Source organism: Leptonychotes weddellii, chromosome 3 (assembly GCF_054177405.1).
Source record: "Leptonychotes weddellii isolate Sample4059 chromosome 3, ASM5417740v2, whole genome shotgun sequence".
NCBI lineage: Eukaryota > Metazoa > Chordata > Mammalia > Carnivora > Phocidae > Leptonychotes > Leptonychotes weddellii.
The window spans coordinates 8,652,404-8,674,664 of NC_138371.1; the positions used below are offsets into that span (position 1 = coordinate 8,652,404).

At 43.5% G+C, this 22,261-nt stretch overlaps 1 protein-coding gene across 1 annotated transcript in view; it reads left to right on the forward strand.

The window, feature by feature from the left end:
• Positions 1-22,261, forward strand: part of DNER (delta/notch like EGF repeat containing) — a 284,346-nt gene that overhangs the window by 124,892 nt on the left and 137,193 nt on the right. Inside the window, exons 3-4 of the mRNA XM_081813453.1 lie at positions 681-775; positions 2,865-3,031. Coding sequence (XP_081669579.1) covers positions 681-775; positions 2,865-3,031 — 262 coding nt within the window. The remainder of the gene's footprint in view (positions 1-680; positions 776-2,864; positions 3,032-22,261) is intronic.

A 22,261-nucleotide genomic window follows, 5' to 3' on the forward strand; every position in this document is an offset into this window, starting at 1 on the left:
ACAGCATGAGGAATAAATGAATAAATTGGTCCGAACCACCTCACTTGGACACAGCTCCAGTGTTCACAGCGTGTTTTCTGGAAGAATGCAATTACTCCCCCCCTCTTGAGCCCCTTTTTTGTATGCATCAGCATGTTACTTTTGGGAACGTGTCACTTAAAAAATGAAAGGGTAGTCCACGGGGGAAAAAATAGGCAGCTTCCCAACTCCTTGGCCTTAGCCTGTGCTCCCAAGACCCACCTCTGCACAGAGCAAGGTCACTCAGACTGGGTGCTTCTTGCCGATTGCTCGTTCTAAGGCTTGCGTTCCTAGTTTATGCCTGCTGTGTGTAAGCCGGTCCTCAAAGTCTGCCTTCTTGTTCTGGAAGCATTTAGTCCCCCGTAACCCCAGACTGAGCCTAGAGCAGGGGCCAGGGACTGCTCGCTAACCAGGAGAGAGGACCCTATTCACCAGTGATAGGGATCCAGCAATTGGTAGACGGCTCTCAGGAAAGCTTTGGCGTTTCAGAAAATCAAATGGCAGAGCTTTTGTTTTCTTTTGAGTTTGTAAGGTTTCACTTGTCCCCTCTCTGTCTTCACTGCAGTGTCATCCAAAGCCTGCTCATGGGATTTTGCTTTGTAATATTATCTTGCATTACGATCAACCCCAATAATTTGTTTCTCCCCCCTTTTTTTCCCCAGGTCGTCCCAGATATTGCCTGTGGGAATGCGAGTTCTAACAGCTCTGCTGGTGGCCGCCTGGTATCCTTTGAAGTGCCACAGAACACCTCAGTCAAGTAAGAAAACCCGCAGCTAGAAACCGTTAAGCTCGATACTGTGGCCCTAAGCGGGGTTCTGTCCATCCATGTAACTGGTCAGTCTAGTGGGAATCATGAATGGAGTTCCATGTGTAGACGTGGCCTAAATCACTCAAAACCCAGAAGGACCTATTTCAGGGGAGAATATCGCAGTGGGGACCCAGTTGGACTGGGGATGGTGAATTGTGGAATTGGATGGGATGAGTAAGGTGTGAGATCAGAAACCCTGAGGCCTTGGTTAAGATCCAGAGCCAGACCCTTCACTTCCCAAATGACTTTTGCTTCCAAAATTCTTTGGCCTCTTATGATTTTAGTGGGCCATTGGTTAAATTCATGGGCATAATTTAAAATGCAAACATTACAATTTTGTTTTTAAAAACAAGTGTCTGAGGAGAGAGTGTTTTGTTTGGCTTTGTTTTCAACTTAAGCTCTTTCAAATGACGTACTGCCCACTGTCACAGGTGGGGATGGGGAAGAGGCAAGGGCTGAGTACCTGCTGTGTGTCAGGCAGGAGTGTGTGTGGGGGGGTGAGGGTGGGGAGTGGGGGGTGGAGCCAGCCCTGGAGTGACCCAGTCCTGTCTGACAACTCCCACTGCTCAGCCTTTCTGTGTTGCTATTAGCCACCCACCCCCCATCCCCACGCAACCGAATGGGAATTTGCTGGCCAGTCTTCAGGGGCTTTAGAGGGACATGTGACCCTGGTGAGCTAATGCTCTGTATCAGCTCCCCGTGAAGGGGGCAGTGGGCACTATAGACCTCTTCCATTTATACAGAAGCATTTTTGCCCACCTTTCCTTCTGCACAATGGAACTGAAATGCATCCCCTCCCCTGGAGCCTTGAACTCACTCTGCTGGGGGTGAGTCAAGATGGAGAGTGAACTCTGCCCAGGGAAGAAGGCCCTGTGGGGAGAAAGGTGTGGCCTCTTAGGCAGCTTCCACTTCTACCAGCAGGGGGACCCCGGTCCTAGTGTTTCACTGCTCAGAATACAGATGGAAGTAAGAGCCAGCTTTAGGGAAATAAGGACCATAGTTTCCTTTACATTTATGAAACCTTCTCCTAGCGCTTTCTCGTCTGACTCATCTGATCTGACTTTCATAGGCCTTCCCAAATAGTTCTGATCTTTTATCCCTTTAGATGCTTTTTGTTTTTTTCCCCCTCTCAACAAACTTGGAAGTTCTCCAAGACCCTCCTCGGCTGCAGGACTGGGCAAAATAGCAGGCTGACCCAGGCTGAGTGAGATGGAAGTGCCGAATAACCTCTGGGTGCCCTGAATTCACTTGTAAGGGTTGCTAGCCCCTGAGACTTTCATTTATTCATGAATTCAACCTTTTAGCAAACCCCGATTGAACACCCTGCTGCAAGCCAGGAGCTCTGCACGCCGAGTACGCTGATCTTCTCCCACAGGTGGAGACCTGCTTCTCCAGGAGCATGGACGAGGGGAGGGGCGGCAGCTGGGTGCTGGGAAGACGGTCAGGGAGGGTCTCAGAGAAGAGGTGACCTGCGGGCTAAGCGTTGCAGAATGGCACGTGAACCGGGCGCACGAGTGGACAGAGGCTGGGAGCTGGGACAGAACGTTCTTGGGGAGGGACCATAGCTCTGAGTTTGAGCTTGAAAGGGGGACTGAGGCCAAGGCTGATTTGTTTTCTAGCATCCCATTCTTTGATTTTACCCTGGAAACAAGAAAAAGGCCAAGAGAAGCCCGAAGCATGGGTCGTGACACACTGTCGCTCATGTGGGCAGCACAACTCAGGGGCTGTTTGGGGATGCGTGACACATTTATAGTAAACTCAAGCAGGGCTCCATTCTGTGTGGATGCAGAAGGATTTGTCTCTAAAAGAACTCAAGATGCCCTTTTATTATTGATTACAATTGTTATGCAAAGGTGAATCATCTATTCATGATCTCGTGGTCTATTTTTAAGCAAGTGGGAGACAGACCTTTGTAACGATTTCCCGAGACCTTGGTGGATGCACATGTCATCTTATTTTTATTTATAAATTTGACGGACCAGTCCTAAGATGAATTTTTCTGAAAGGGACTTCTGGTTCACTCCATTCCTGTTTTCAGAATTCGGCAAGATGCCTCCGCCTCGCTGATTTTGCTGTGGAAGGTCACAGCCACGGGATTCCAACAGTGCTCCCTCATCGATGGACGGAGTGTGACTCTCCTCCAGGCCCCCGGGGGCCTGGTCCTCTTGGAGGAGATGCTCGCCTTAGGGCACAACCACTTCATTGGTGAGTTATGGAAGTCTACCTGACAACACATCTGCTTCCGCCCAACCTTGATTTGGTGTTTAGAGAAGGCGGGGAGGGCATTTTGCTCAGATAATCGGAATTCTAGACATCAACACTGTTTCCTCCATTTTAGGCGAGGTTTTACTTATGATCAAAATTGATTTCTAAAATTCACTCAGTGTGGACAAAGCATGTGCTCTGAAATCCTGAGATCCCAGCTCCGGACAAAGCGACATGGATGTGTGACCATTGGTACTTAAAGCTTGAGTCTGCTTTCTTTTTGACTCTAGTCTGCTTTCTCTAGGACTTGTGCGCAACTGGAGGCCCTGAATGTTGGTCTCTCAGAAAAACCCTGCTCTCAGCTGAGTTAGGCCTGACCTAGGACCCTGGGCATAGCACCTCAGAAGCGATTTGCTACATCTGAGCCTCCGACTCACAAGTAACTTGAGGATTACAACTCCTTTTGGGGCTCCTCTTCCCCACACCTACCTCTCCCTCCCTTTTGACTTTTCACTTTCCCAAATATACTTAAATCTGCAGTTTATTCATCACTATACTACCACATGCTCAATTAGCTGTCTTCAAATTCCTCTGTCCTGGAGTAGAAATGGCCTTCATAAAGCGAGACACCCCCACCCCCACTGTCCCCTGCTCCTCCCAAGGGCTACACCTGTGCAGTTACCAGAGGACCCTTCCCCTGGTTGGCATTGTGACGGCATCCTGCGTTGTCTTCATCCCTCCCCCAGCGCAGAACATTTTTGGGGTTGGAACTTGTAACTCCAGCCCCTAAGCAGGCCCATATCATCAACTGCTTTCTTAGAGCTTATTGCTCATGCAGCCTCAACTCAGAGACACAAGCTCAAGTTCAGACTCCATCCATCCCAGTCCTGTGCCCTCCAGGTAGCCCCCTGCATCCGGCTGTTAATGCCTTCTCCTGTCTGCTCATATATTCCAACAGTCCTCCCCTGGAGGGGGGCAGACTCAGCATTCATCTCTCAGGGGTGTTGTGAGGTTTCAGTGTGATGATGGATGTGCAAGTGTACATTACAAATATTCAGGATGATTCCAGGCTACTTAGGGGACTTCCTTTGTTTTTTCCTGAGATACGCTAAATATTTTGCTAAATTAAATGGAAAGTATACAGCAAGACACACTCTCTAAGATACATATTTGATGCCAATATCATAACTTAGATGAACTGATAAAAGGAAATGCTCAGTTTTATATAATTTGTATTGTATTTATACTCGACCGACCCTTCTCTGATAAGAAGGCCATTTCTCAATCGTTGGAAATCCCACTGTGGAGTGGGTTGGGGGGAGCAGAGATTTTATTGGGTGGAGAAATCAGGGTAGGGGATGGACATATGGGAAAAAGAGGGTAGGGTATTTAACTTCAGACTGGTGTGTGTCTGTTCGGATGGATATTGGATTACCAGCGTGATTTAAGATTGTCTAAGTCAAATCTAAATTTTACTCCCCCAAACATTGCAAGTAACTATTATTTACTTCCATGTCTGTTGTAACAATTTATCTACAAGGATATAGTTTGTATATTTTGGTAAATAGCTTCAATTTTATTTTGTATTGATTTTTTTTAAGTTTTCCTTTTTTAGTGGGTTAAACTGTCCTGGACATGGAGCTAACATTTAGCAAGAATGTATATGCTCTCACCAGTCTTTAAAATGTCATTAGTGTCACCAGAGGATATCCATTTGAAATGTTAGCTCATGTTTGATATTACATTTGGTTGTAACATAACTTACAACTTCAGACTGATGTTGGGGGTAAAGAGGGAGATCAAGAAAGAAGGATTTTCTGGCATTGATATAATTTTATACTCTTGAGATACAAGGAATTTTATGAACTCCAACAGAATTTGCGCTCGTTTTGCTAACAAAAAAAATGTCATGGAAAAAAATGTATATTGGGTTCAAATGTACTGCTCCTCGGAGGAATAATTTTTAGAAATTTAATTTGATATATTAATAACTAAGGAATTTTTTTCTCAAAAATTATATTCAGGGTATGACGAGGAGACAATGATTTTGAGTAACATCCTTTCTTTCTCTAACCCATTATTTCTCATTTGGAAAATTTGTGATCTGATGTCTTTTTAAATTTCCTAAGTTGAAAATTTTAAGTGTTTTTTGCAGCTTTGTATTGGAGCGCACAATCTTTTCGTGTTACTCTTTTTCAAGGTAGGGGACAGTCTCGTCACAGGCTCCTTCTGGGGAAGAATGGCTAGCTTCCTCCCAATGCAAGATTGGCTACAGCCAGACACTGCCACACCGACTTCCTTTACGAGGTCTTTTATCTCAAAGAAGCGAGATTTAGCTTTTATAACCACTGTGGACATCTTATGCTCACTACATTGCCATATGCTTCATGCTCTTTTTGTTAATTTTTTTTTTTTTTTAAAGGCAGCTTCTTAAAATGATTCCTTTTTACAAACCTGGGCTCTCTGGACATGAATACAGTTTAGCTCAGAACCAAAAGACTGTTCTGCAGAGTACAACAGCCTTCATTTGACAGATGAATGAAGGGAGACCAGCACGGGTGGGAGGAAACTTCCACGCCAAAGGGACTGTAAAGTTCCAGAGTCGTGGTGCTGTGTTTTAGTCACTTCCGCTCCTTTCTAGGAAGAAAGGCACTTGTGGGAATTGACTGTCCCCTCTCTGTGCCCTTCCTTCTCTATGGGTTCCACATACACAATGACCAAAGGTATTTTAATATTTCTATGCAACAGAACAGAGGAGTCCCTTCTGTGTCTTTGGGAGATAAACTTGGTCACTGTCGCCTGCTTTATACAAATATTCTTTTAAAAAGTTTATTGCCAAGAGCCTGTGAATGTTCTGCATGTTCCAGATGCTGATAATGTACTTGTATTTGACCTATTTCAGTGACACTCCATTGGATTTTTAAAAACAGTTTCCCTTCATTACCATTGCCTTATGAATATTTATAGTCTTTCATAGAAAGAAAGAAATGATAAAATATTTCACGAAGTGTGTAACTCTTCCTTCTGTGCCTCAGTGCGTCCACCCCTTTCCCCCGCGTTGTCATCCAGTTGCAACACTCCTGCCTTCTCCTTCATCATCCCCTCGGCTTTTCCTAAATAGGCTTCTTTCAGCTATGTTACTTGCTTTATGCACTGTTTTGAGGTCCGTAACTAAATCGACCTTTCTGTAGTGTTGTCTGCTCCGTGGCTAGCAGCCAAGCAAGGAACCTGAGCCCCCTCAGTGATTTATCCGCCCAGTGGTTCCTGTCCCTAGATGGGAAGGATGCATGGTTCCAGTTGCATTTCCGTGACAAGCAGTTGCCTGTCTTACATGAGGTATTTTTTTTCTTTTTTTACTCGGGGTTGCTTGTACACATTGCTCTGATAGACACTGTCAGGGATGAGGGCCTGCTGTGTAGCCTCTGGGTGAGAACATTTCCTCAGGGAGAAAACCCCATTGAACTCCTTTTCTAGGCTTTTCTTTCTCTGGTCACCTGCCTCTAGGCATACCTCCCAGTACTTCTCCTTGGTGAACTCTGTCCACCCACTGCCTGTCCCCTCCCCACCTGGACCTCCCCCTTCCCCATCTTCTCCAAGCCTCAGCAACCCCCCACATCTGTTCCTCTCCAAGACCTCATTTAAACTCTCCTGTTTTGGAGTGTTTTAGGAGAAAAGTGGCCAGCCCAAAATTCTAGTCTACTTGGATTCTCAAATCCTCTTAGATTCTCATAAATTCTTCCAGACACACAGACAACCCTGGAATATTCTCATGGTTCTTCTATTGATCAGAAAACCCAGGCGGAGGCATGTGTGCTTTACCCATACTTTTGTTGACCTGCCTGCTCAGAGAAACCCCGCATTTTCCTTCATACTTCTCTCTTTTATAATCCATATCTGTTGTCACCTCGATCTGCTGTTTTCTTTCTTTCCTCATCTTCGAAATTATTTTTGCTTCGATCTAGCTCATTCTCTTCTCCATTCTTTCCTGACGGTGGTCTAGCTGCTCATATTTGCCTTTCTGTCTTCCCTCATTCTCTTCTCCTGCCTCTAAGCCACGATTTTTTCCTATCACCATTCACCGCCTTTGTATCATCCTTTCTTGCAATTTTTAGTACATTTTTAACATCTAATTTATCTCATAAAAATAAGTGCATTTTTATGTTTAATCCACACCGGTGATATTTCATTTGCGACCTACGAAAAAGCTGCTCTTAGGGCTTGAGATCTGCTTTAACTTCACAAAGAAATGAGTGGTGTAGCATGTAGCTCATAGCAATGCCCTTGTAGGAGCTGGGCTCGCTTCTGCAGGATTACAGCTACTAAATTAGCTGCAGAACCCTAGAAATAATGACTTCCGTGTCTTTGTAATGGATGTCTTAACTAGATTAGAAATTTTCCCATTCTGCCTATGACCCTTTTCTGCTTCCTGGGAGCTATAGAGCTTTTTAAGTTGCCTTGATTCTATATTTTCAGCTTAAAAAGATTCTTGTCTTGCAAAATGATTTCTAAAGCAGTGCTTTCTCTTTATTTTCTTCTCTTGACAAATAAGGAGGCATAACGCAGCACTTTAGCAGGTGCAATGAAGGTTGGGACTTTTCCTTTGGTAAGAAGCTTCACTGGTGCGGTGGCCCTTCACAGCCTCAGGGTTTAGATTATTACGGACTTAACCGATAGATTTATCCTCACTGGCATCACGATGTTTCCTTGGAGATAAAAAGTCTTTTGTAGTCTAACAGTTTATACTGACTTAAAAAAAAAAAAAACCCGAATTTTTTTTTTTTTTAAAGATTTTATTTATTTATTTATTTGAGAGAGAGAGAGAGAAACAGCATGAGAGGGGAGAGGGTCAGAGGGAGAAGCAGGCTCCCTGCTGAGCCGGGATCCCGATGCAGGACTCGATCCCAGGACTCCGGGACCACGACCTGAGCCAAAGGCAGTCACTTAACCAACTGAGCCACCCAGGTGCCCAAAATAACAGGATTTTTAAAACACAACCAACTGATGCTTTATTCCTAGGCAGAAGTTCCTAATCTGGGCTCAGGTGGACCACGATTTTATGGTGGCCGTGGGGTTCAAAGGTCACTTTTCAAGAATCCCGTGAATATCCTGCACTGGAGACTTTTATGTGTTTGTGGCCAAAAGTTCACTGGATTCTCAAAGATATCTGAGTCCCCAAATTTTAGAACCTCCACTTTAAGCTATGCACATGATCATGTGAGAATACATATGCTTTTCAACATTCTCTGCTCATTTAGTGTCGTTTCTTTTGGCAGATATACCTACTTCCCATGTCCCCATATCAGGGAACTTAACCTACTTTTATTTACTTACACTTGTAGGCAGCAGAGCTGTGGGAAACACTCAGTTCTGCGTTAGTTTAGAAACTTCACATTGCATGCCTCGCATTTCCCAAGCACGGTGCCAGCCTGGAAATGCAAAGATGACTTCGGTGTGGTCTCTGAGTGAGTGAATGGGGCGACAAAGACAGAGACAAGTGCTATAGACAAGGGATGTGCCAAAGGGGCCCAGGATTCAGAGGAAGGTGCGGCTAACTGCCAGGGGGAGGTAGGACAGGCAAAGCGGTCTCCTTGGATGTACAAAGTGCAGTATGTGGCATTTTGGTGGCACGGGAGTCTGTGTCATTAAGATAATTTAATGACAGTTCTAGAAATTGATTAATGGCCATCACAACTGGAAATAGAATTTAATTTCAGCATGCCTGTGACAGACTCTCCCATCCATTCCTCCAACTGCCTCTCATCTTGGATATGAACACATTTATATAAAGTGCTCCAGGTATGAATTTTATTTCCTGGGTTCTCTGTTTATCTTCAATGGGCAAAAGAGGGAACTTCTAGTCTTTGATGTGATTTCCAGGTAGTCCTTTGGAATCCTTCAATAAAGCTCTATTTTCTTATTCCTGAACTCTCTCTCTCTCTCTCTCCTTCCTCTGGGTAAACTCTTCCTGTGAGCCTTGACCTTTAAAATGTAAGTTTCGAAAGCAAGTCAGCCAGAGCTGGGATGTTTCATCCTGTAAGTTTGATGAAGAGAACGATTTGGGGGAATGTGTCCTAACAAGACAGGAGACACCATGAGGACCACACCAGTTAGGGTAAGGGTGGTGGGCAGTATTCAAATGGGAAAAGTTCCAATAGGAAAGGAGGGACAGGAAGATTTCTTAACCATCATAGTTTGGCTGGAGAGCTTCCCAAAGTCATGCATAGTGTCCAGTATTAACTTTTCTGCATGTGCCTGTTTTAGTCATTTAGACATCAGATCTCTAGACAGAGGTCTTACTTTATCCCAGCCATTTCTTGATGGATTCTTTTGTTTCTCAGGAGTTAAAAGTAGCTAGGAGATACATAGGCCAGACACTGCCCCTCTCCATCTGCAAGGCTTCTCCATCTTGTGAATGGCTAGCTTCCAGCTCTGCATGACTGGCCCCTGGCCGTGAAGACCACGTGGCTCCAGCATCTGGCTCCCTGTGGAAGACCCAGGGTGTCAGGGAAGGGGTGTGACGAGCAAGAGGCCAGGTCTAGACCAGGACTTGTCAGAAGGAAGGATTCCCAAGTGGAGTAAAAAATGCTTAGCATACGTTTTCCTCTTACTTGTCAGAAAGGCCACTGGGAGATACAGAACCAAATTGGTAATTCACCTCTTACAACTGTGAAGGTTTTATGGCCTGCTTATGTCTCTTCCGCACACTCTTTAAGTTATATTTTTCCAGGCTCTGATGTCCATTTTAATTTGTACTTCACTATTTAATGGTATGCATTTTCTGTGAGCTCCTCAGATCTTATGGAATAAATTAGGCTATGAAGAAATAAGATATTCGTTGGGGCACTTAAAATTTCAGTATATTCTTTTACTGTACCTTGATAACACCTTCGTGATTATGATGTGTTTTAGGACTATTAGAATAATGATGGGTATTTGCATCCTAGCTCTGACCCAGCAAAGTAGGATTTGATTCTCGGAAATACTGTAACTCATCATTCCCGTTTGTAGGTTGCTATCAGACTAGTTTCTAAAATTACTCCTGCTTTCTTGCAGTATCAGACCTTGCTTACTTGCATGAAGTCTTCGGGCTTCCTTTCTTTAGACCCTCGGCAGGTCATTCTCAAACAAGCAATTTTTTTTTTTTTTTAAGATTTTATCTATTTATTTGACACAGAGAGAGAGACAGAGAACACAAGCAGAGAGAGGGGCAGATGGAGAGGGAGGAGCAGACTCCGGGCTGAGCAGGGAGCCCCATGCAGGACTCGATCCCAGGACCCGGGATCATGACCTGAGCCAAAGGCAGATACTTACCTGACTGACCCACCCAGGCACCCAGGCACCCCAAACAAGCGATATTTTACTAGCTCCTATTTGTGAAGGTGGATCGAATGTACACCTTGTCATCTAAATCTGGGTTTCTGGGGTCTCTGGCTCTTTGACTGTACAATGAGCTGGAACCTTCCTCTCTCAGCCCACGGGCACTGAGCCTCCTCTAGCTTCCCGAGTGAAATCTGATTTCTTGCAAGCATAAGGTCCCACTGTCCCGAGTAATCCCTTCACCATTGCCACCCCTTCTGACTCCTGTTCCATGATAGGTCTCATCCCTGTGGTCTGAAACCTGTCTGTCTTCTTGATACTCCCAGAAGTTCTTCCTAGCTCTTATGTACTGATACCAGCCCAGAGTGGGGCTGTTTTTTTTCCCCCGCCTCTGAATCCTGTGGTTTGAATTGCTGGTCACCCTTTTCAGATGTTCATCTTACCCAGCCCTGCACATTCCTGTTTGTTCTTATCTCTATATTATCTTGTCTCTGGTATCATTTTTGCCTAGCTCTGTCTCCTTCTGCTTCTTCTAACTCATGACATTTTTGCTTTACCAGCTAAGCCTCACTTTTCCTTCTGATAATTCTATTGTCGGTCATCATCACACAATGTAGCATCTGAATGTTCTCCATTCCCTTTTTTTTTTGTATGTTGATTTTATATCTTTAATTAGACTGTAAATTTCTAGAGAAAAGGGACCATATCATAGCTCCTTAGACCGTGATGGCCATATGGTAGCCACCTGAGTGATTATATTTTGTTCATATGTAACAGTTATTCTGCTCAGTAAATGCCGTGTGAAGAAAATTTCTAATTGCAAATGTCAGTCTTAAGAATTCTTTGTAGATTTTTCAACCCACCCCAAGACATTTAAACTTTCCCCCCTTTGTTACATTAAAAGTACTTGAAGATCAAATACCAAAAAAGAAAAAAGAAAGAAAGAAAGATAGAAAAACTTTCCATCATTCTTTTGGGGATGCTACATTTTACATTTTGTCCTTTAAGATGTCTTGCTCTGAAGCCTGGGGTAAAATAGTCAAAGAAAATTTGGAAAGGATACCTGCTATGGAATCATTACCATCTTCTTTTGCTAAGACCTTAAGATTTAATAAAGAAAATGCAAATGTCTCACTTTTTCATGGTCACCTTAAAACCACAGCTGAATATGGTCTTTTGAACTCCCTGAAATAGAGAGAAGAAACTTGGAAAAGTTTAAATAAAGAGCAATAGTTGGAACAAAAGTAGAGTGTAAGTATAAGACTGCCCTGAACAGCATAATTGGGATAAAATTCTTATAGTTCCCATTTGTCTAGTTGGGAGATTTCTATTAAATTAAATTTTACTTAAATCAAAACCACATTTCTATATTATTAGCAATCATGATTATTCTTTTTGATCTTTTTATTACTGGTAATGAATATTGGAATTTTTTGTTAGCTGGCCTTGCACTTGAATGCCTTGCTCTTATTTTCCTAAAAACTGTCATGATCAGCATCATTTGTGTATTGGTACCTATTGATTGTGGTGATAAACTAAGCCTTGTTAACAAAAACACATTCCATTGTGGACATGCATGGTCCCTAGAGGTGATGTCTGAGGTTCCCCAGGCCAACACTGAGCGTCGGTTGCCCCAGCTGTGGTGGCATTGGGGCAGGTGAGCGAAGAACAAGATGTTTCTCTTACCCTTCAGGACAGTCTGGAATCAGGCTTTGTGGAAGGCAGCTTGCTGGTCTACTCTCAGAGCTGGCTGTTCCACATCAGAGTCTTCTGCAAGCTCCTCAGGTCATTCTTTCACACACCATAATTTGTGCAAATTCTAGGAACTAATCGGGAAGTAAAGGACAACCATAGGATAGAGTAGAACCAGTCAGGGTCCATGCCTTTCATCATGACTGTAAGTTAGAAAGCTGCTTCTGTAGATTTCGAGCACCAGTTTCAGAATTTAGGAGAACAAAGAGACTGCGGGGTAGTTCTCCTCTGTGGGCCTGAGGCATCAGGTGGAGGGGCTGGCTTGGTTTCGAGAAGCAAACTCAAGGTATGTCTTCATAATCATAAATTTTCCCTTTCTCCCTCTCCATTCTGCCGCATTGTCTCTCCCTCTCCCTCAGCCTTTTTTTTTTTTAAGATTTTGTTTATTTGAGAGAGAGAGAGAGAGCACATGAGAGGGGGCAGGGTCAGAGGGAGAAGCAGGCTCCCCGCTGAGCAGGGAGCCCAATGCGGGACTCGATCCTGGGACTCCAGGATCGTGAGCTGAGCTGAAGGCAGTTGCTTAACCAACTGAGCCACCCAGGTGCCCCTCTGCCTTAGCCTTTTATTTAAAAAATGAAAGTAGTTCATTTTACTTATAGATTACTTGGGCAAAATTAAGTAATAAGGAAAATTATTTTTATATTTTAAAGAATTTCTTGTTAATTCTGAAAAGAAATACCTTATTCCTTAACCGATACTAGTTTTAACCCAAATCTAATCCATAGACTTTGATTGAACTGTGTTTTTTTCTTTTAACTTAGAGACACACCTTCTCAGGGCTTTACCAGTTCCCTGTCAAAGCTTTTCTTAACTTATGTCAGTGCAAATTTCAACTAAGAAAGTAATTTCATGAATTGCTGTGTTTATAGCCAAATTTCTGCCCCTCCTTTGTGTACCTCTTTTTCTTCATTCTAAGAGGGAGGGAGGGGGTGGGGAGGGAAGGAGGGCAAGAGAGAAAGAAAGAGATTGAGTCTCAGGGCTCAACCTGGGACTATGGTTTTCTCTCACTGAAAGTTAATTTTCCAATTTACTCTCTTTTGAAAATTAAAAAGGCTCTATGACAATAGATAATGTAAATATAAATAATATTCATATTTTTTTGGAAGAGGAACACAGTCATATGCTGCCTGGTTATTTGCCTTTTTAACTTAATGCATCACTGACATTCTTTTGTGTTAATAGGTATAAATCTGTCGTATTCTTCTTAATGGCTGTAGAGTGTTCCATGGAATCCATGTACTATAATTTATTTAATCAATATGCTATCGTTAAACAATTAGCCCCTTCATTTCTTTTGCCGTTTAAGACTGAATTTCAAACACTATTATAACCTCATCTTTGTATCCTTTCTGATGATTTATTTGAGTTAAATTTCCAGATGGAGAATTTGCTGGATCAAAGGGTTTGTATATTTTAATAACAACTTTGATACACATTATCAAATTGTCCTTAACTTTCTTCCAGTTTTCACTCAGGATAGCCAGTTTATCTTTGGAATAGTGTGTTGTTGCCCTTGAATCAACTTGTGGCTAGTTGCTGTTAACTGTATCCAATTTCGTCTTTAGATACACCTCTTAGCAACTTCCTTAGTGATCTGAAGCACTTAGCGATCTCCACAAAGGAGAAAAATGGTCATTAACAGTTTCCAGAGAAAGGACAGTACAAATCTCTTTTTTTAGAAAATATTTTATTTATTTATTGGCAGAGAGAGGGGGAGAAAGAGAGCACACGCAGGGGGAGTGGCAGAGGGAGCGGGAGAAGCAGGTTCCCCGCTGAGCAGGGAGCCCGATGTGGGACTCGATCCCAGGACCCTGGGGTCATGACCCGAGCTGAAGGCAGACGCTTAACCGACTGAGCCACCCAGGCGCCCCCAGACAGTACAAATCTCTTTAAACAGAAGATATTTAAAGTGCTTGCACATCAGAGTCCTGGTAAATGGGATGGTTTCATTGTATTACTGTGTTTGTACATCTAAGTCAATATAAAATGGCAGATGGGGTGATGGGGAATGAATAGCGGTTGCTGTTGTCATGCTCTCTAACACATGGTCAACTTCTAGTGGACATTTCTCCTGCTTAATGTTATGCAAAGAACTTTTGTATTCCAGAAGGCTGTAACCCCTGATTCCATTGCCATCTCCTTCTCTTAGGTTCTTTTGCTTTCCCATTTCCATATGCTGCAGGGAGGTAGTTAAGTTCCATTTATCGTAGACTTTTTATGAGGTCAGAATTATTCTCTGAGAATGGGGCAAAGGATTTTCCAGAAAAGACAAATATTTTGAAAACCCATCAGGGATGCTTTAGAGATAATCATTTGACTTTGACACAAGATCATAGTAGTTGCAGTTGATTTTCACAAAGCTCTTGGGTCTAAAACTGAGAGCAGCAAGTAAATGGACCAAAATTGGGTACGTCAGCAGGAGAAAATTGTCTAGTTTTTTGTGAAGAATATAAATAATTAGGATTGCATTTCAAAAAGTCTCCCTTGCTTTCTCCTCTTTAATGCTCTCTCTGACATTTGGGTTTTGAATGCCATGATATTTTTGGTATTCACATATATCCCTAACAAGCAGTGCGCTCATGGTTGTCCTCTTTTAATGGCGTAATTGTGAGTTTGACCTACAAAAGTTATATTTGCTTGGTAGACAAATGGAAAATCTCTTTAAATAAATACACTGACAAATACTGTTTGGCTATATCAGTAATAACAGATGCCAGCCTCTGGAACATTATCATGTTAAAAAACAGGATCTGCATCCTCTGCTTGTCCATCCAGATCCCTGTTTACCATCACCCAACGCTTATTGATAAATTGCCACTTTTAAGGCATTGTGCTTAGCCCTGGGGCTACAAAGAAATATAAGATCCCAGTTCCTGAATTTGAGAGATTTTAAAATGCCTCCAGGCAGACAGGACATACTCATTATGTAACCCAGATAACTCTCATTGTCCCACGGTTTAGTCTTGTTCATAGAGTCACATCAAATAAACCCAGTCCAGTAGCCAATAACAGATTAAAACACTTGGAATCTTTATTCATCTTTTTGAGAGAACACGAATAGCAGTGGGAAGAATGCATTCCTATCAAGCAGCAAAAATCTTATTGATCTTCTCTCCTCCTCGCTGCTCTCTTAATAGACTCCATGTGTTTGGCGCTTGCTTTGTGAAATTGTCTCCCCCACTCTCCATGCCTACTCGCCAAAATCTCAGCCCAACACCCACCCAGGCTTTGAGGCTTTTCCTGTCTTTTTCTTCTTGCTCTTCTGGCCCTTTGTTCCATATATCAGTGTAGTCTCTTGGATTTGTTTGCTTTTAGTTCTTCTGTCTTGCCCATTCCTGGGGTTCTCCACTATAAAGAACTTGCCTGGGAACTGAGCCAGCAAGCAAGAGTCCTTTCCCCTTAGAAGCGGAAGTCGGAAGAGTGTAAATATTCATATAATAAGTAATTGCTACTCTTGTTAGATAGTAATGATTTCGAGATGATAAAGAGCACTTCAAGAGGTAAAAGAGGGGCGCCTGGGTGGCTCAGTCGTTAAGTGTCTGCCTTCGGCTCAGGTCATGATCTCAGGGTCCTGGGATCAAGCCCCGCATCGGGCTCCCTGCTCAGCGGGAAGCCTGCTTCTCCCTCTCCCACACCCCCTGCTTGTGTTCCCTCTCTCACTGTGTCTCTCTCTCTCTGTCAAATAAATAAATAAAAATCTTAAAAAAAAAAAAAAAGAGGTAAAAGAGAAGATAAAGAGAATGTATACTAAATACCAGATGAATTGTCTCATTTAAGAGCTACATGAACTCAGAAGGGAAGAATAATCACCAAGCAGAAAATTTAGGCTTTAGACTCGTATATTTTGAGCTTGGCCTTGAACTGAGGAGTAGGTAAAAGAGGGAAAGACATTCAAGGGTAGGAGGATTGGTGTGAACGACGATGTGGGAGGGAGATCAATTTGGCTGCAGCAGTGGATTTCAAGAAGGGAGCCACGGAAGATTCGGAAGAGGACGGGAGGTAGGAGCCAGACTGTAAAGGAGGGGGAGCACAGGTAGGTAAGGGCAGGGGTGCTGGTATCATATGGTGAGCACTGTGGAGTAGATTTTGGTGGTGAGCGAGAAGAGCCCAAATGAGACGGGCGGTGGCAGCAGAAAGCAGGGCACTGGGTACCAGGGACGCTGGGAAGGTCAATTCTCTAGATGTGATTGGGTGTCAGGGAAGCAAGGAGACAGAGAGGATGTGATTGGGTGTCAGGGAAGCAAGGAGACAGAGAGGATGTGATTGGGTGTCAGGGAAGCAAGGAGACAGAGAGGATGTGATTGGGTGTCAGGGAAGCAAGGAGACAGAGAGGCAGAGTCAAAAGGGACGGATATCAGAGTTTCAAGCTGGGAGGTATTTCTGTTGGAAGGAAAGGCTTTTCTTTGAAAAGAGCAGCTGCATTCAGTTTCGCTGTGTCTGGGGCCTTGTGCAGGCCCTTGGAAGTGGAGAACCCAAGTTCAGGACGGAGGCTGTGGCTGCAGATGGAAAGCTAGGGCTTGTCTGCTTGGAGCTTAGAAGTGGAGCTTCTGGGAAGGAAGGGAGCTCCCCAGTGAGAAGGAGTAGGCGGGGAGGGGGTTTGGGGAATGACCACGCTGACGATGTTTACGCTGGGCTGGCATCTGGGAGCGAAAGCGAGGGGGCCCAGCAGGCAGAGTGGGGAGACTAGGAAGGTGGTGGTGGCAGGCCGTGGGACGGAAAAGCGAATCAGAGAGGGGAATTTCAAGGCTGGAGATCTTAGAGGCAGGGTCATTTTGAGGGTGGCCTTCACAGGTCTGGTGAGACATTTCTCCTGCCAGTCACTCCCCAAACCTTGGCATCACTCTTGAACTTTTTTCTTTCCTCTCCCACATCCATTTACCATGAAGTCCTTTGGCTCCAACTTCTACGTACCCGGGATCTGACTGCATCTCTGCATGGCCCTGCTCTCCCGCCTGGCCCCCAGCCTCTCTCCTGGGTTATTGCCAGAACCTCCTGACTGGACTCCCTGCTCTTACTCCTGCCCCCACAGCCGGGCCATAATGACACCCCAGGTCTGCTCACAATCCCCAGGGTCTCCTGTTTGACTCCGCCAAGTCTTGGAAGCCAAGACTGAAAGTCCCACGAGGCCTCGTATGTCTGTCCCTTCATTCTCTGACCCCTTGGTCTCCTACTATTCTCTCTCTTGCTCCCACCACTTCCATCACTTCTCGATCTCCCCAGGCATCCTCCCTGTTCCTTTGCACTGGCCACCCGCTCCTGCTGGCTCACTCCCTTACCTGCTTCTTGGCCTTGCTTACTTGTCACCTGTCCTGGCCACCCTCTCATAGAGCTGCAGCCCCCTTTCTCCCCTTTCTCTTCTGTGCCCCAGTACTCCACACCACCTTGCTCTGCTCTCCTCTTCCCCCATAGAACGTATCCCTTTCTAACAGACAATATGTATATACCTTCTAGAATGTAAGCACGGTGAGGGCAGGAGACTAAGTCTGGCCTGTTTTGTCTTGTATTACAAGCACTTGATGCCATGCCTGGGGGAAGGAGGCATTCAATAAACACTAATCGAATGTATATATTAAATACCTTGTGAATTCCTGGTAAGTAACCAGAGGGGGGTTATTTCGTAAGTGTGGAAACCCACCTCAAACTTGCTTATGCAAAACAACCAAAAAACCAGCAGACAGAGGTGGTGAGAGTCTCCTGCCACTGAGCGTCCAGGTGTGGATCTGGAGTCACAGATCCAGTGGCACAGAAAAAACTTGATCGGACACATTTCTCTCAAGACAATGACAGCCTTCTGAAACATTTGGTTTAGGCTTGCTTTAGGTTTTGTGCATCTGATTTTATTTTATAGAATGTGTCTTGGAGACATGTAGATACCCATGCCTACACCTGTCCATCCATTGTACGTAGATACACACATCAGGGCACTTGTGTATGTATGCACGTGCACACACATGGATGCCCCTTCGTGTACATACACATACAGAGACACAGATTTGCTCATACAGAGGCACACGGTCATAGATACGCACGTATGTGATTTAAAGGACTTGACAGGTGGATGAGCATTAAAGTGTAGATAGCTTGGAGGGGGTGAGTGTGAGCATGTAAGGAGACATGAAATTGGACAGTTAGTTTGGAAAAAAACAATCTTTAGAGTTGGAAATAATGCTAGTATTTATGTGAAGGATATAGTACACAGCTAATATTCATGAATAAAAACAATCAGCAAAATCATGAATTAATTTTCTATTAATGTGATCATTGTATTTTTCCCTTCTAAAAAATGTTTATTATTTTAGTCTACAGACAATGTGATCTTAGTTTCAGGTGCACGGCATGGCGATTCAACAATCCTGTATTTTATGCTGTGCTCGCCACGGTAAGTGTAGTTATTTTCTGTCGCCAAACAATGTTATTTCAGTATTATTGATTCAACTTCAATATTATTGATTCTACTTCCCCATGCTGTACTTTTCATCTCTGTGACTTATTCATTTTACAACTGGGATGATTGTATTTTAAGGAGCATTTTCTTTAGAATATTAAAGTGTGATTGGTTCCTACTAACACGCCTGAGCCCAAAGCTTGCATTTTACATGAGGAAGCCAGCTCTTCTTCCATGAGGGCAGGCAGCCTTTTTACCAAGGCAGGGTCTACCATTAGCATTAGATATGGAAGCTAGAGGGGATGAGCGAAATAAGAGGAAGAGATTAAGAGGTACATACTTCCAGTTATAAAATAAACAAGTCACGGGGATGTAAAGCACAGCATAGAGAATATAGTCAGTGATCTTGTAATAGCATTGTATGGTGACAGATGGGGACCACACTTACTGTGAGCACCGAATAATATATAAAACTGTTGCATCCCTATGTTGCACACCTGAAGCTAACATACTGTATGTCAACTGTACTTCAATTAAGAAAAATATATTGTAGGGGCGCCTGGGTGGCTCAGTAGGGTTAGGCATCTGACTCTTGGTTTTGGCTCAGGTTGTGATCTCAGGGTCATGAGATCGAGCCCCAGGTTGGCTCCCAGCTCAGTGGGGAGTCTGCTTCAAGAGTCTCTTCCTTTGCCCTCCCCCCCACTCTCTTGCTCTCTCAAATAAATAAAATCTATTTTTTGAGAGAGAGAGAGAGAGTGTGTGTGAGCGCAGGCAGGGGGAGGGGCAGAGGGAGAGAGAATCTCAAGCAGCTGAGCAGGAAACCCAATGCGGAGCTCGATCCCAGGACCCTGAGATCATGACCTGAGCCACCCAGGTACCCCCAAATAAATAAATCTTAAAGAAAAATATATTCTATATCTTGACCTTGGTGATAGTTACTAAAGTTTTTACATTTGTGAAAACTCACTCTACCTTATTGTGTGTAAGTTATACCTCAATAAAGTTAATTTAGAAAAATAAATGGAAGCTAGAAAAGACCGGACCCACTTGATGTGTCAGATCACTTTTTCTTTGTTTCTTTGTTTTGGGGCCTCTGCCTTATACATTGTAATTCCTGTTAGATTTTCCAGAACTGAAGGCCATTTGTTCAAACAAAGTCAGATTGGGATTTGGGGCAGTCAAGGTTGTAAGGAAGATGGATAGGATTTTTAATTTCCTACACTGAGTATCCCAGAAAGAATTGATGATCAGATAGCATTCCTGGGACTTTTGTAAAGACTGAAGCATAAATAAAATCTACTCTGGATAGATAAAGGAAACCCTTTGCAGCCCACTAAGCTGCCAGTCACATAGAATTAAAGAATTTAGTTTTGAGAGAGAGAGCTGATTGGGAACAGGGACAGTGTGTAATTCATTCTTTCTTGGTAAGCCCCGGAGCAGGACTGGTGGTATTGTTTGGGGTCTGGAACAGGGCATGGTTTATAATGAGGCTTGCCACCTAAGTTGGCTTGGGGCTCTGGGTTCAGGGCAGCTCCTGGCTGAGGTTGAAACTGCTTTGCTTCGTGGTCAGAGCTGGTAGTGATTACTCTGTCCACCAAAGCTGTTAGCTAAAGCAGGAGGTCAGAGGAATTTCTTCCTGTCACTACCAGCTTTCTTTTCTGGGTTCCTTGTTTCTCTTTGCTACTCTGTCCCTCTTGTATCCTCATATTTGCTGGTGCCGCACTCAGGCCCCACACTTGTCTTCCCTCACTCCCACCGTCCTTCTCTTCTTCCCTCCCCAAAATATTTACTGAGCATCTACTGAGTTGGGTGCCTGCTTAGTGCTGGCAATAGAACTGTGAACAAAACAAATAAAAATCCCTGCCCTCATGATCGGATGTTTTAGTGAGGCAACAGGTAATAAATGATTCCACAAATAAATAGAAAACTACAAGTGTGATAAGCACACTGTGATAAGTCACTGTGCTGTGACTCTAGTTGATAATAAAAATCTGATATAACCTTGGGGGCAGTGGGGATCACTATCTTGAAGAAAGATAATTAGGCTAAAAGATTAACTAGACAATGGGGAAACCTTTCTAGGCAAAAGGCTGGAACTGCATGTGCAAAGGCCCTGTGGCTGGAGACAATGCATAATATCAGAAGAATGGCAACGGGGCCACAAGGCTGGAGCTCTGAGAACAAGGGTGAGAGAGGTGGAGATGTGGTGGAGAGGTAGGCTGGATCAGACACACTAGGCTGTGGAGGCCACGTTAAGATCCATGCAAGAAGGAACTGTTGAAGGGAAGGAACTGATAAACGCATTCATCCTATGCATTTTAACTTGGCAGAAAAGAAGTCATCCTTAAGACAACATAGCCAGTAGTTGGACCCATAGGTGTCTTTGGCCACATCCCCAGACATTCTCATTTACTGGGTCATGCTGCAGCCAGCATAACCATTTGTTAAATAAACTCTATAGGTGACTCTGACTGTAGGTGTTTGTGAGTCAGATAGGAGAGGGGCTGAGTGGTAGAGAACTTTCTAGAGCTGCCAAAAGTGGAGCAGGTAGGCAACCTACCTCTGAGCATCTTGAGGACTGAGGTCGAGGGTGTGACTGTTCCTGTGGTGACAAGACTAAGAGGAGCTAGGAATAGCCCAACCAGACAGGCTGAATCTGAGTCAACCTCTCCATCCCTCCCAATTGTTTTTCTTTCAAATCATGGCATACCATTGAGGCTTCACTACAATACATTGGCTAGTTTTATTTTTAGTACAATAATACATGCCCTGGAAGATAAAGTTGTTATGCATAATTCAAGAAGTGAGCGCATCTCAAATCGGAACTCTCACCAAACACTCGTAAATCCAGGTAACTTCTTTCATATGACCTTGAAGGTAACAGACCATCTTCTTGGTGGCCATGTAAATGTGGGATTTTCAATCAAAGCAGAGCAAAGGAATGCAATAGGACAAAGGCAGTTGAAAGATCATGTTCACATTGGTTGCCACAGCTCAGAAGGTAAACATGTCAATCAACAGCTTTTTATGTTAGCTCATCTGAAGGCCCGGTTCTCTGACTCCCTAGTGTTTATAAAGTCATCTGAAGCCCAATTAGCTCTGCATTTATAATCTCCCATTGCCCTCACATCAACCCAGAGAAATGATTAATTATTTTGGCATTCATAGTAATGCCAATAATCAGAATGCATTCACTGGGTACTAATGACGGGATGTGGTGGGTAATTGTATATGGGTTCTACAGTAATTTAGCAATTGATTTACTAGTATTTGATGAGTTGAAACTGTACTAATGGAAGATTAAGTGATACAATTCTAACTGATTGTGAAAAGGCGATCAAATAGACACTGAAAAAGATTAAATAAATGAAGAATTTCAATCGTATATTCTGTGTGAGCCAACAAAATTTCAAAGAAAAGTGCAAATTAATTTTCATGTTCTACCAATTGGTGTTCAGGAACCGGCATTAAAAAATGTGTCCAATTAGGATGTGGTTTTCATATGCAATGAGTTTTTTTTCCCCCCTAAATGGAGATTACTTAATGGCAGAAATAGGCACATGGAGAGGTTTGACAGGCCTAGTTGTAAATTTTGCTTCAAAAAAGATTTTATAATTTGAATTTTTTTATACCATTTTATACCATTAAGTGTTTCTTGTACTTTTAAAAACTAAGACTACATAATAGAATGTATAGAAGTTTGACATCACAGAAACTGAGTTAGGGGACTCTCTAAATGACCTACATGCTTGTGTCCCAGCACTGCTGTTTTCTCC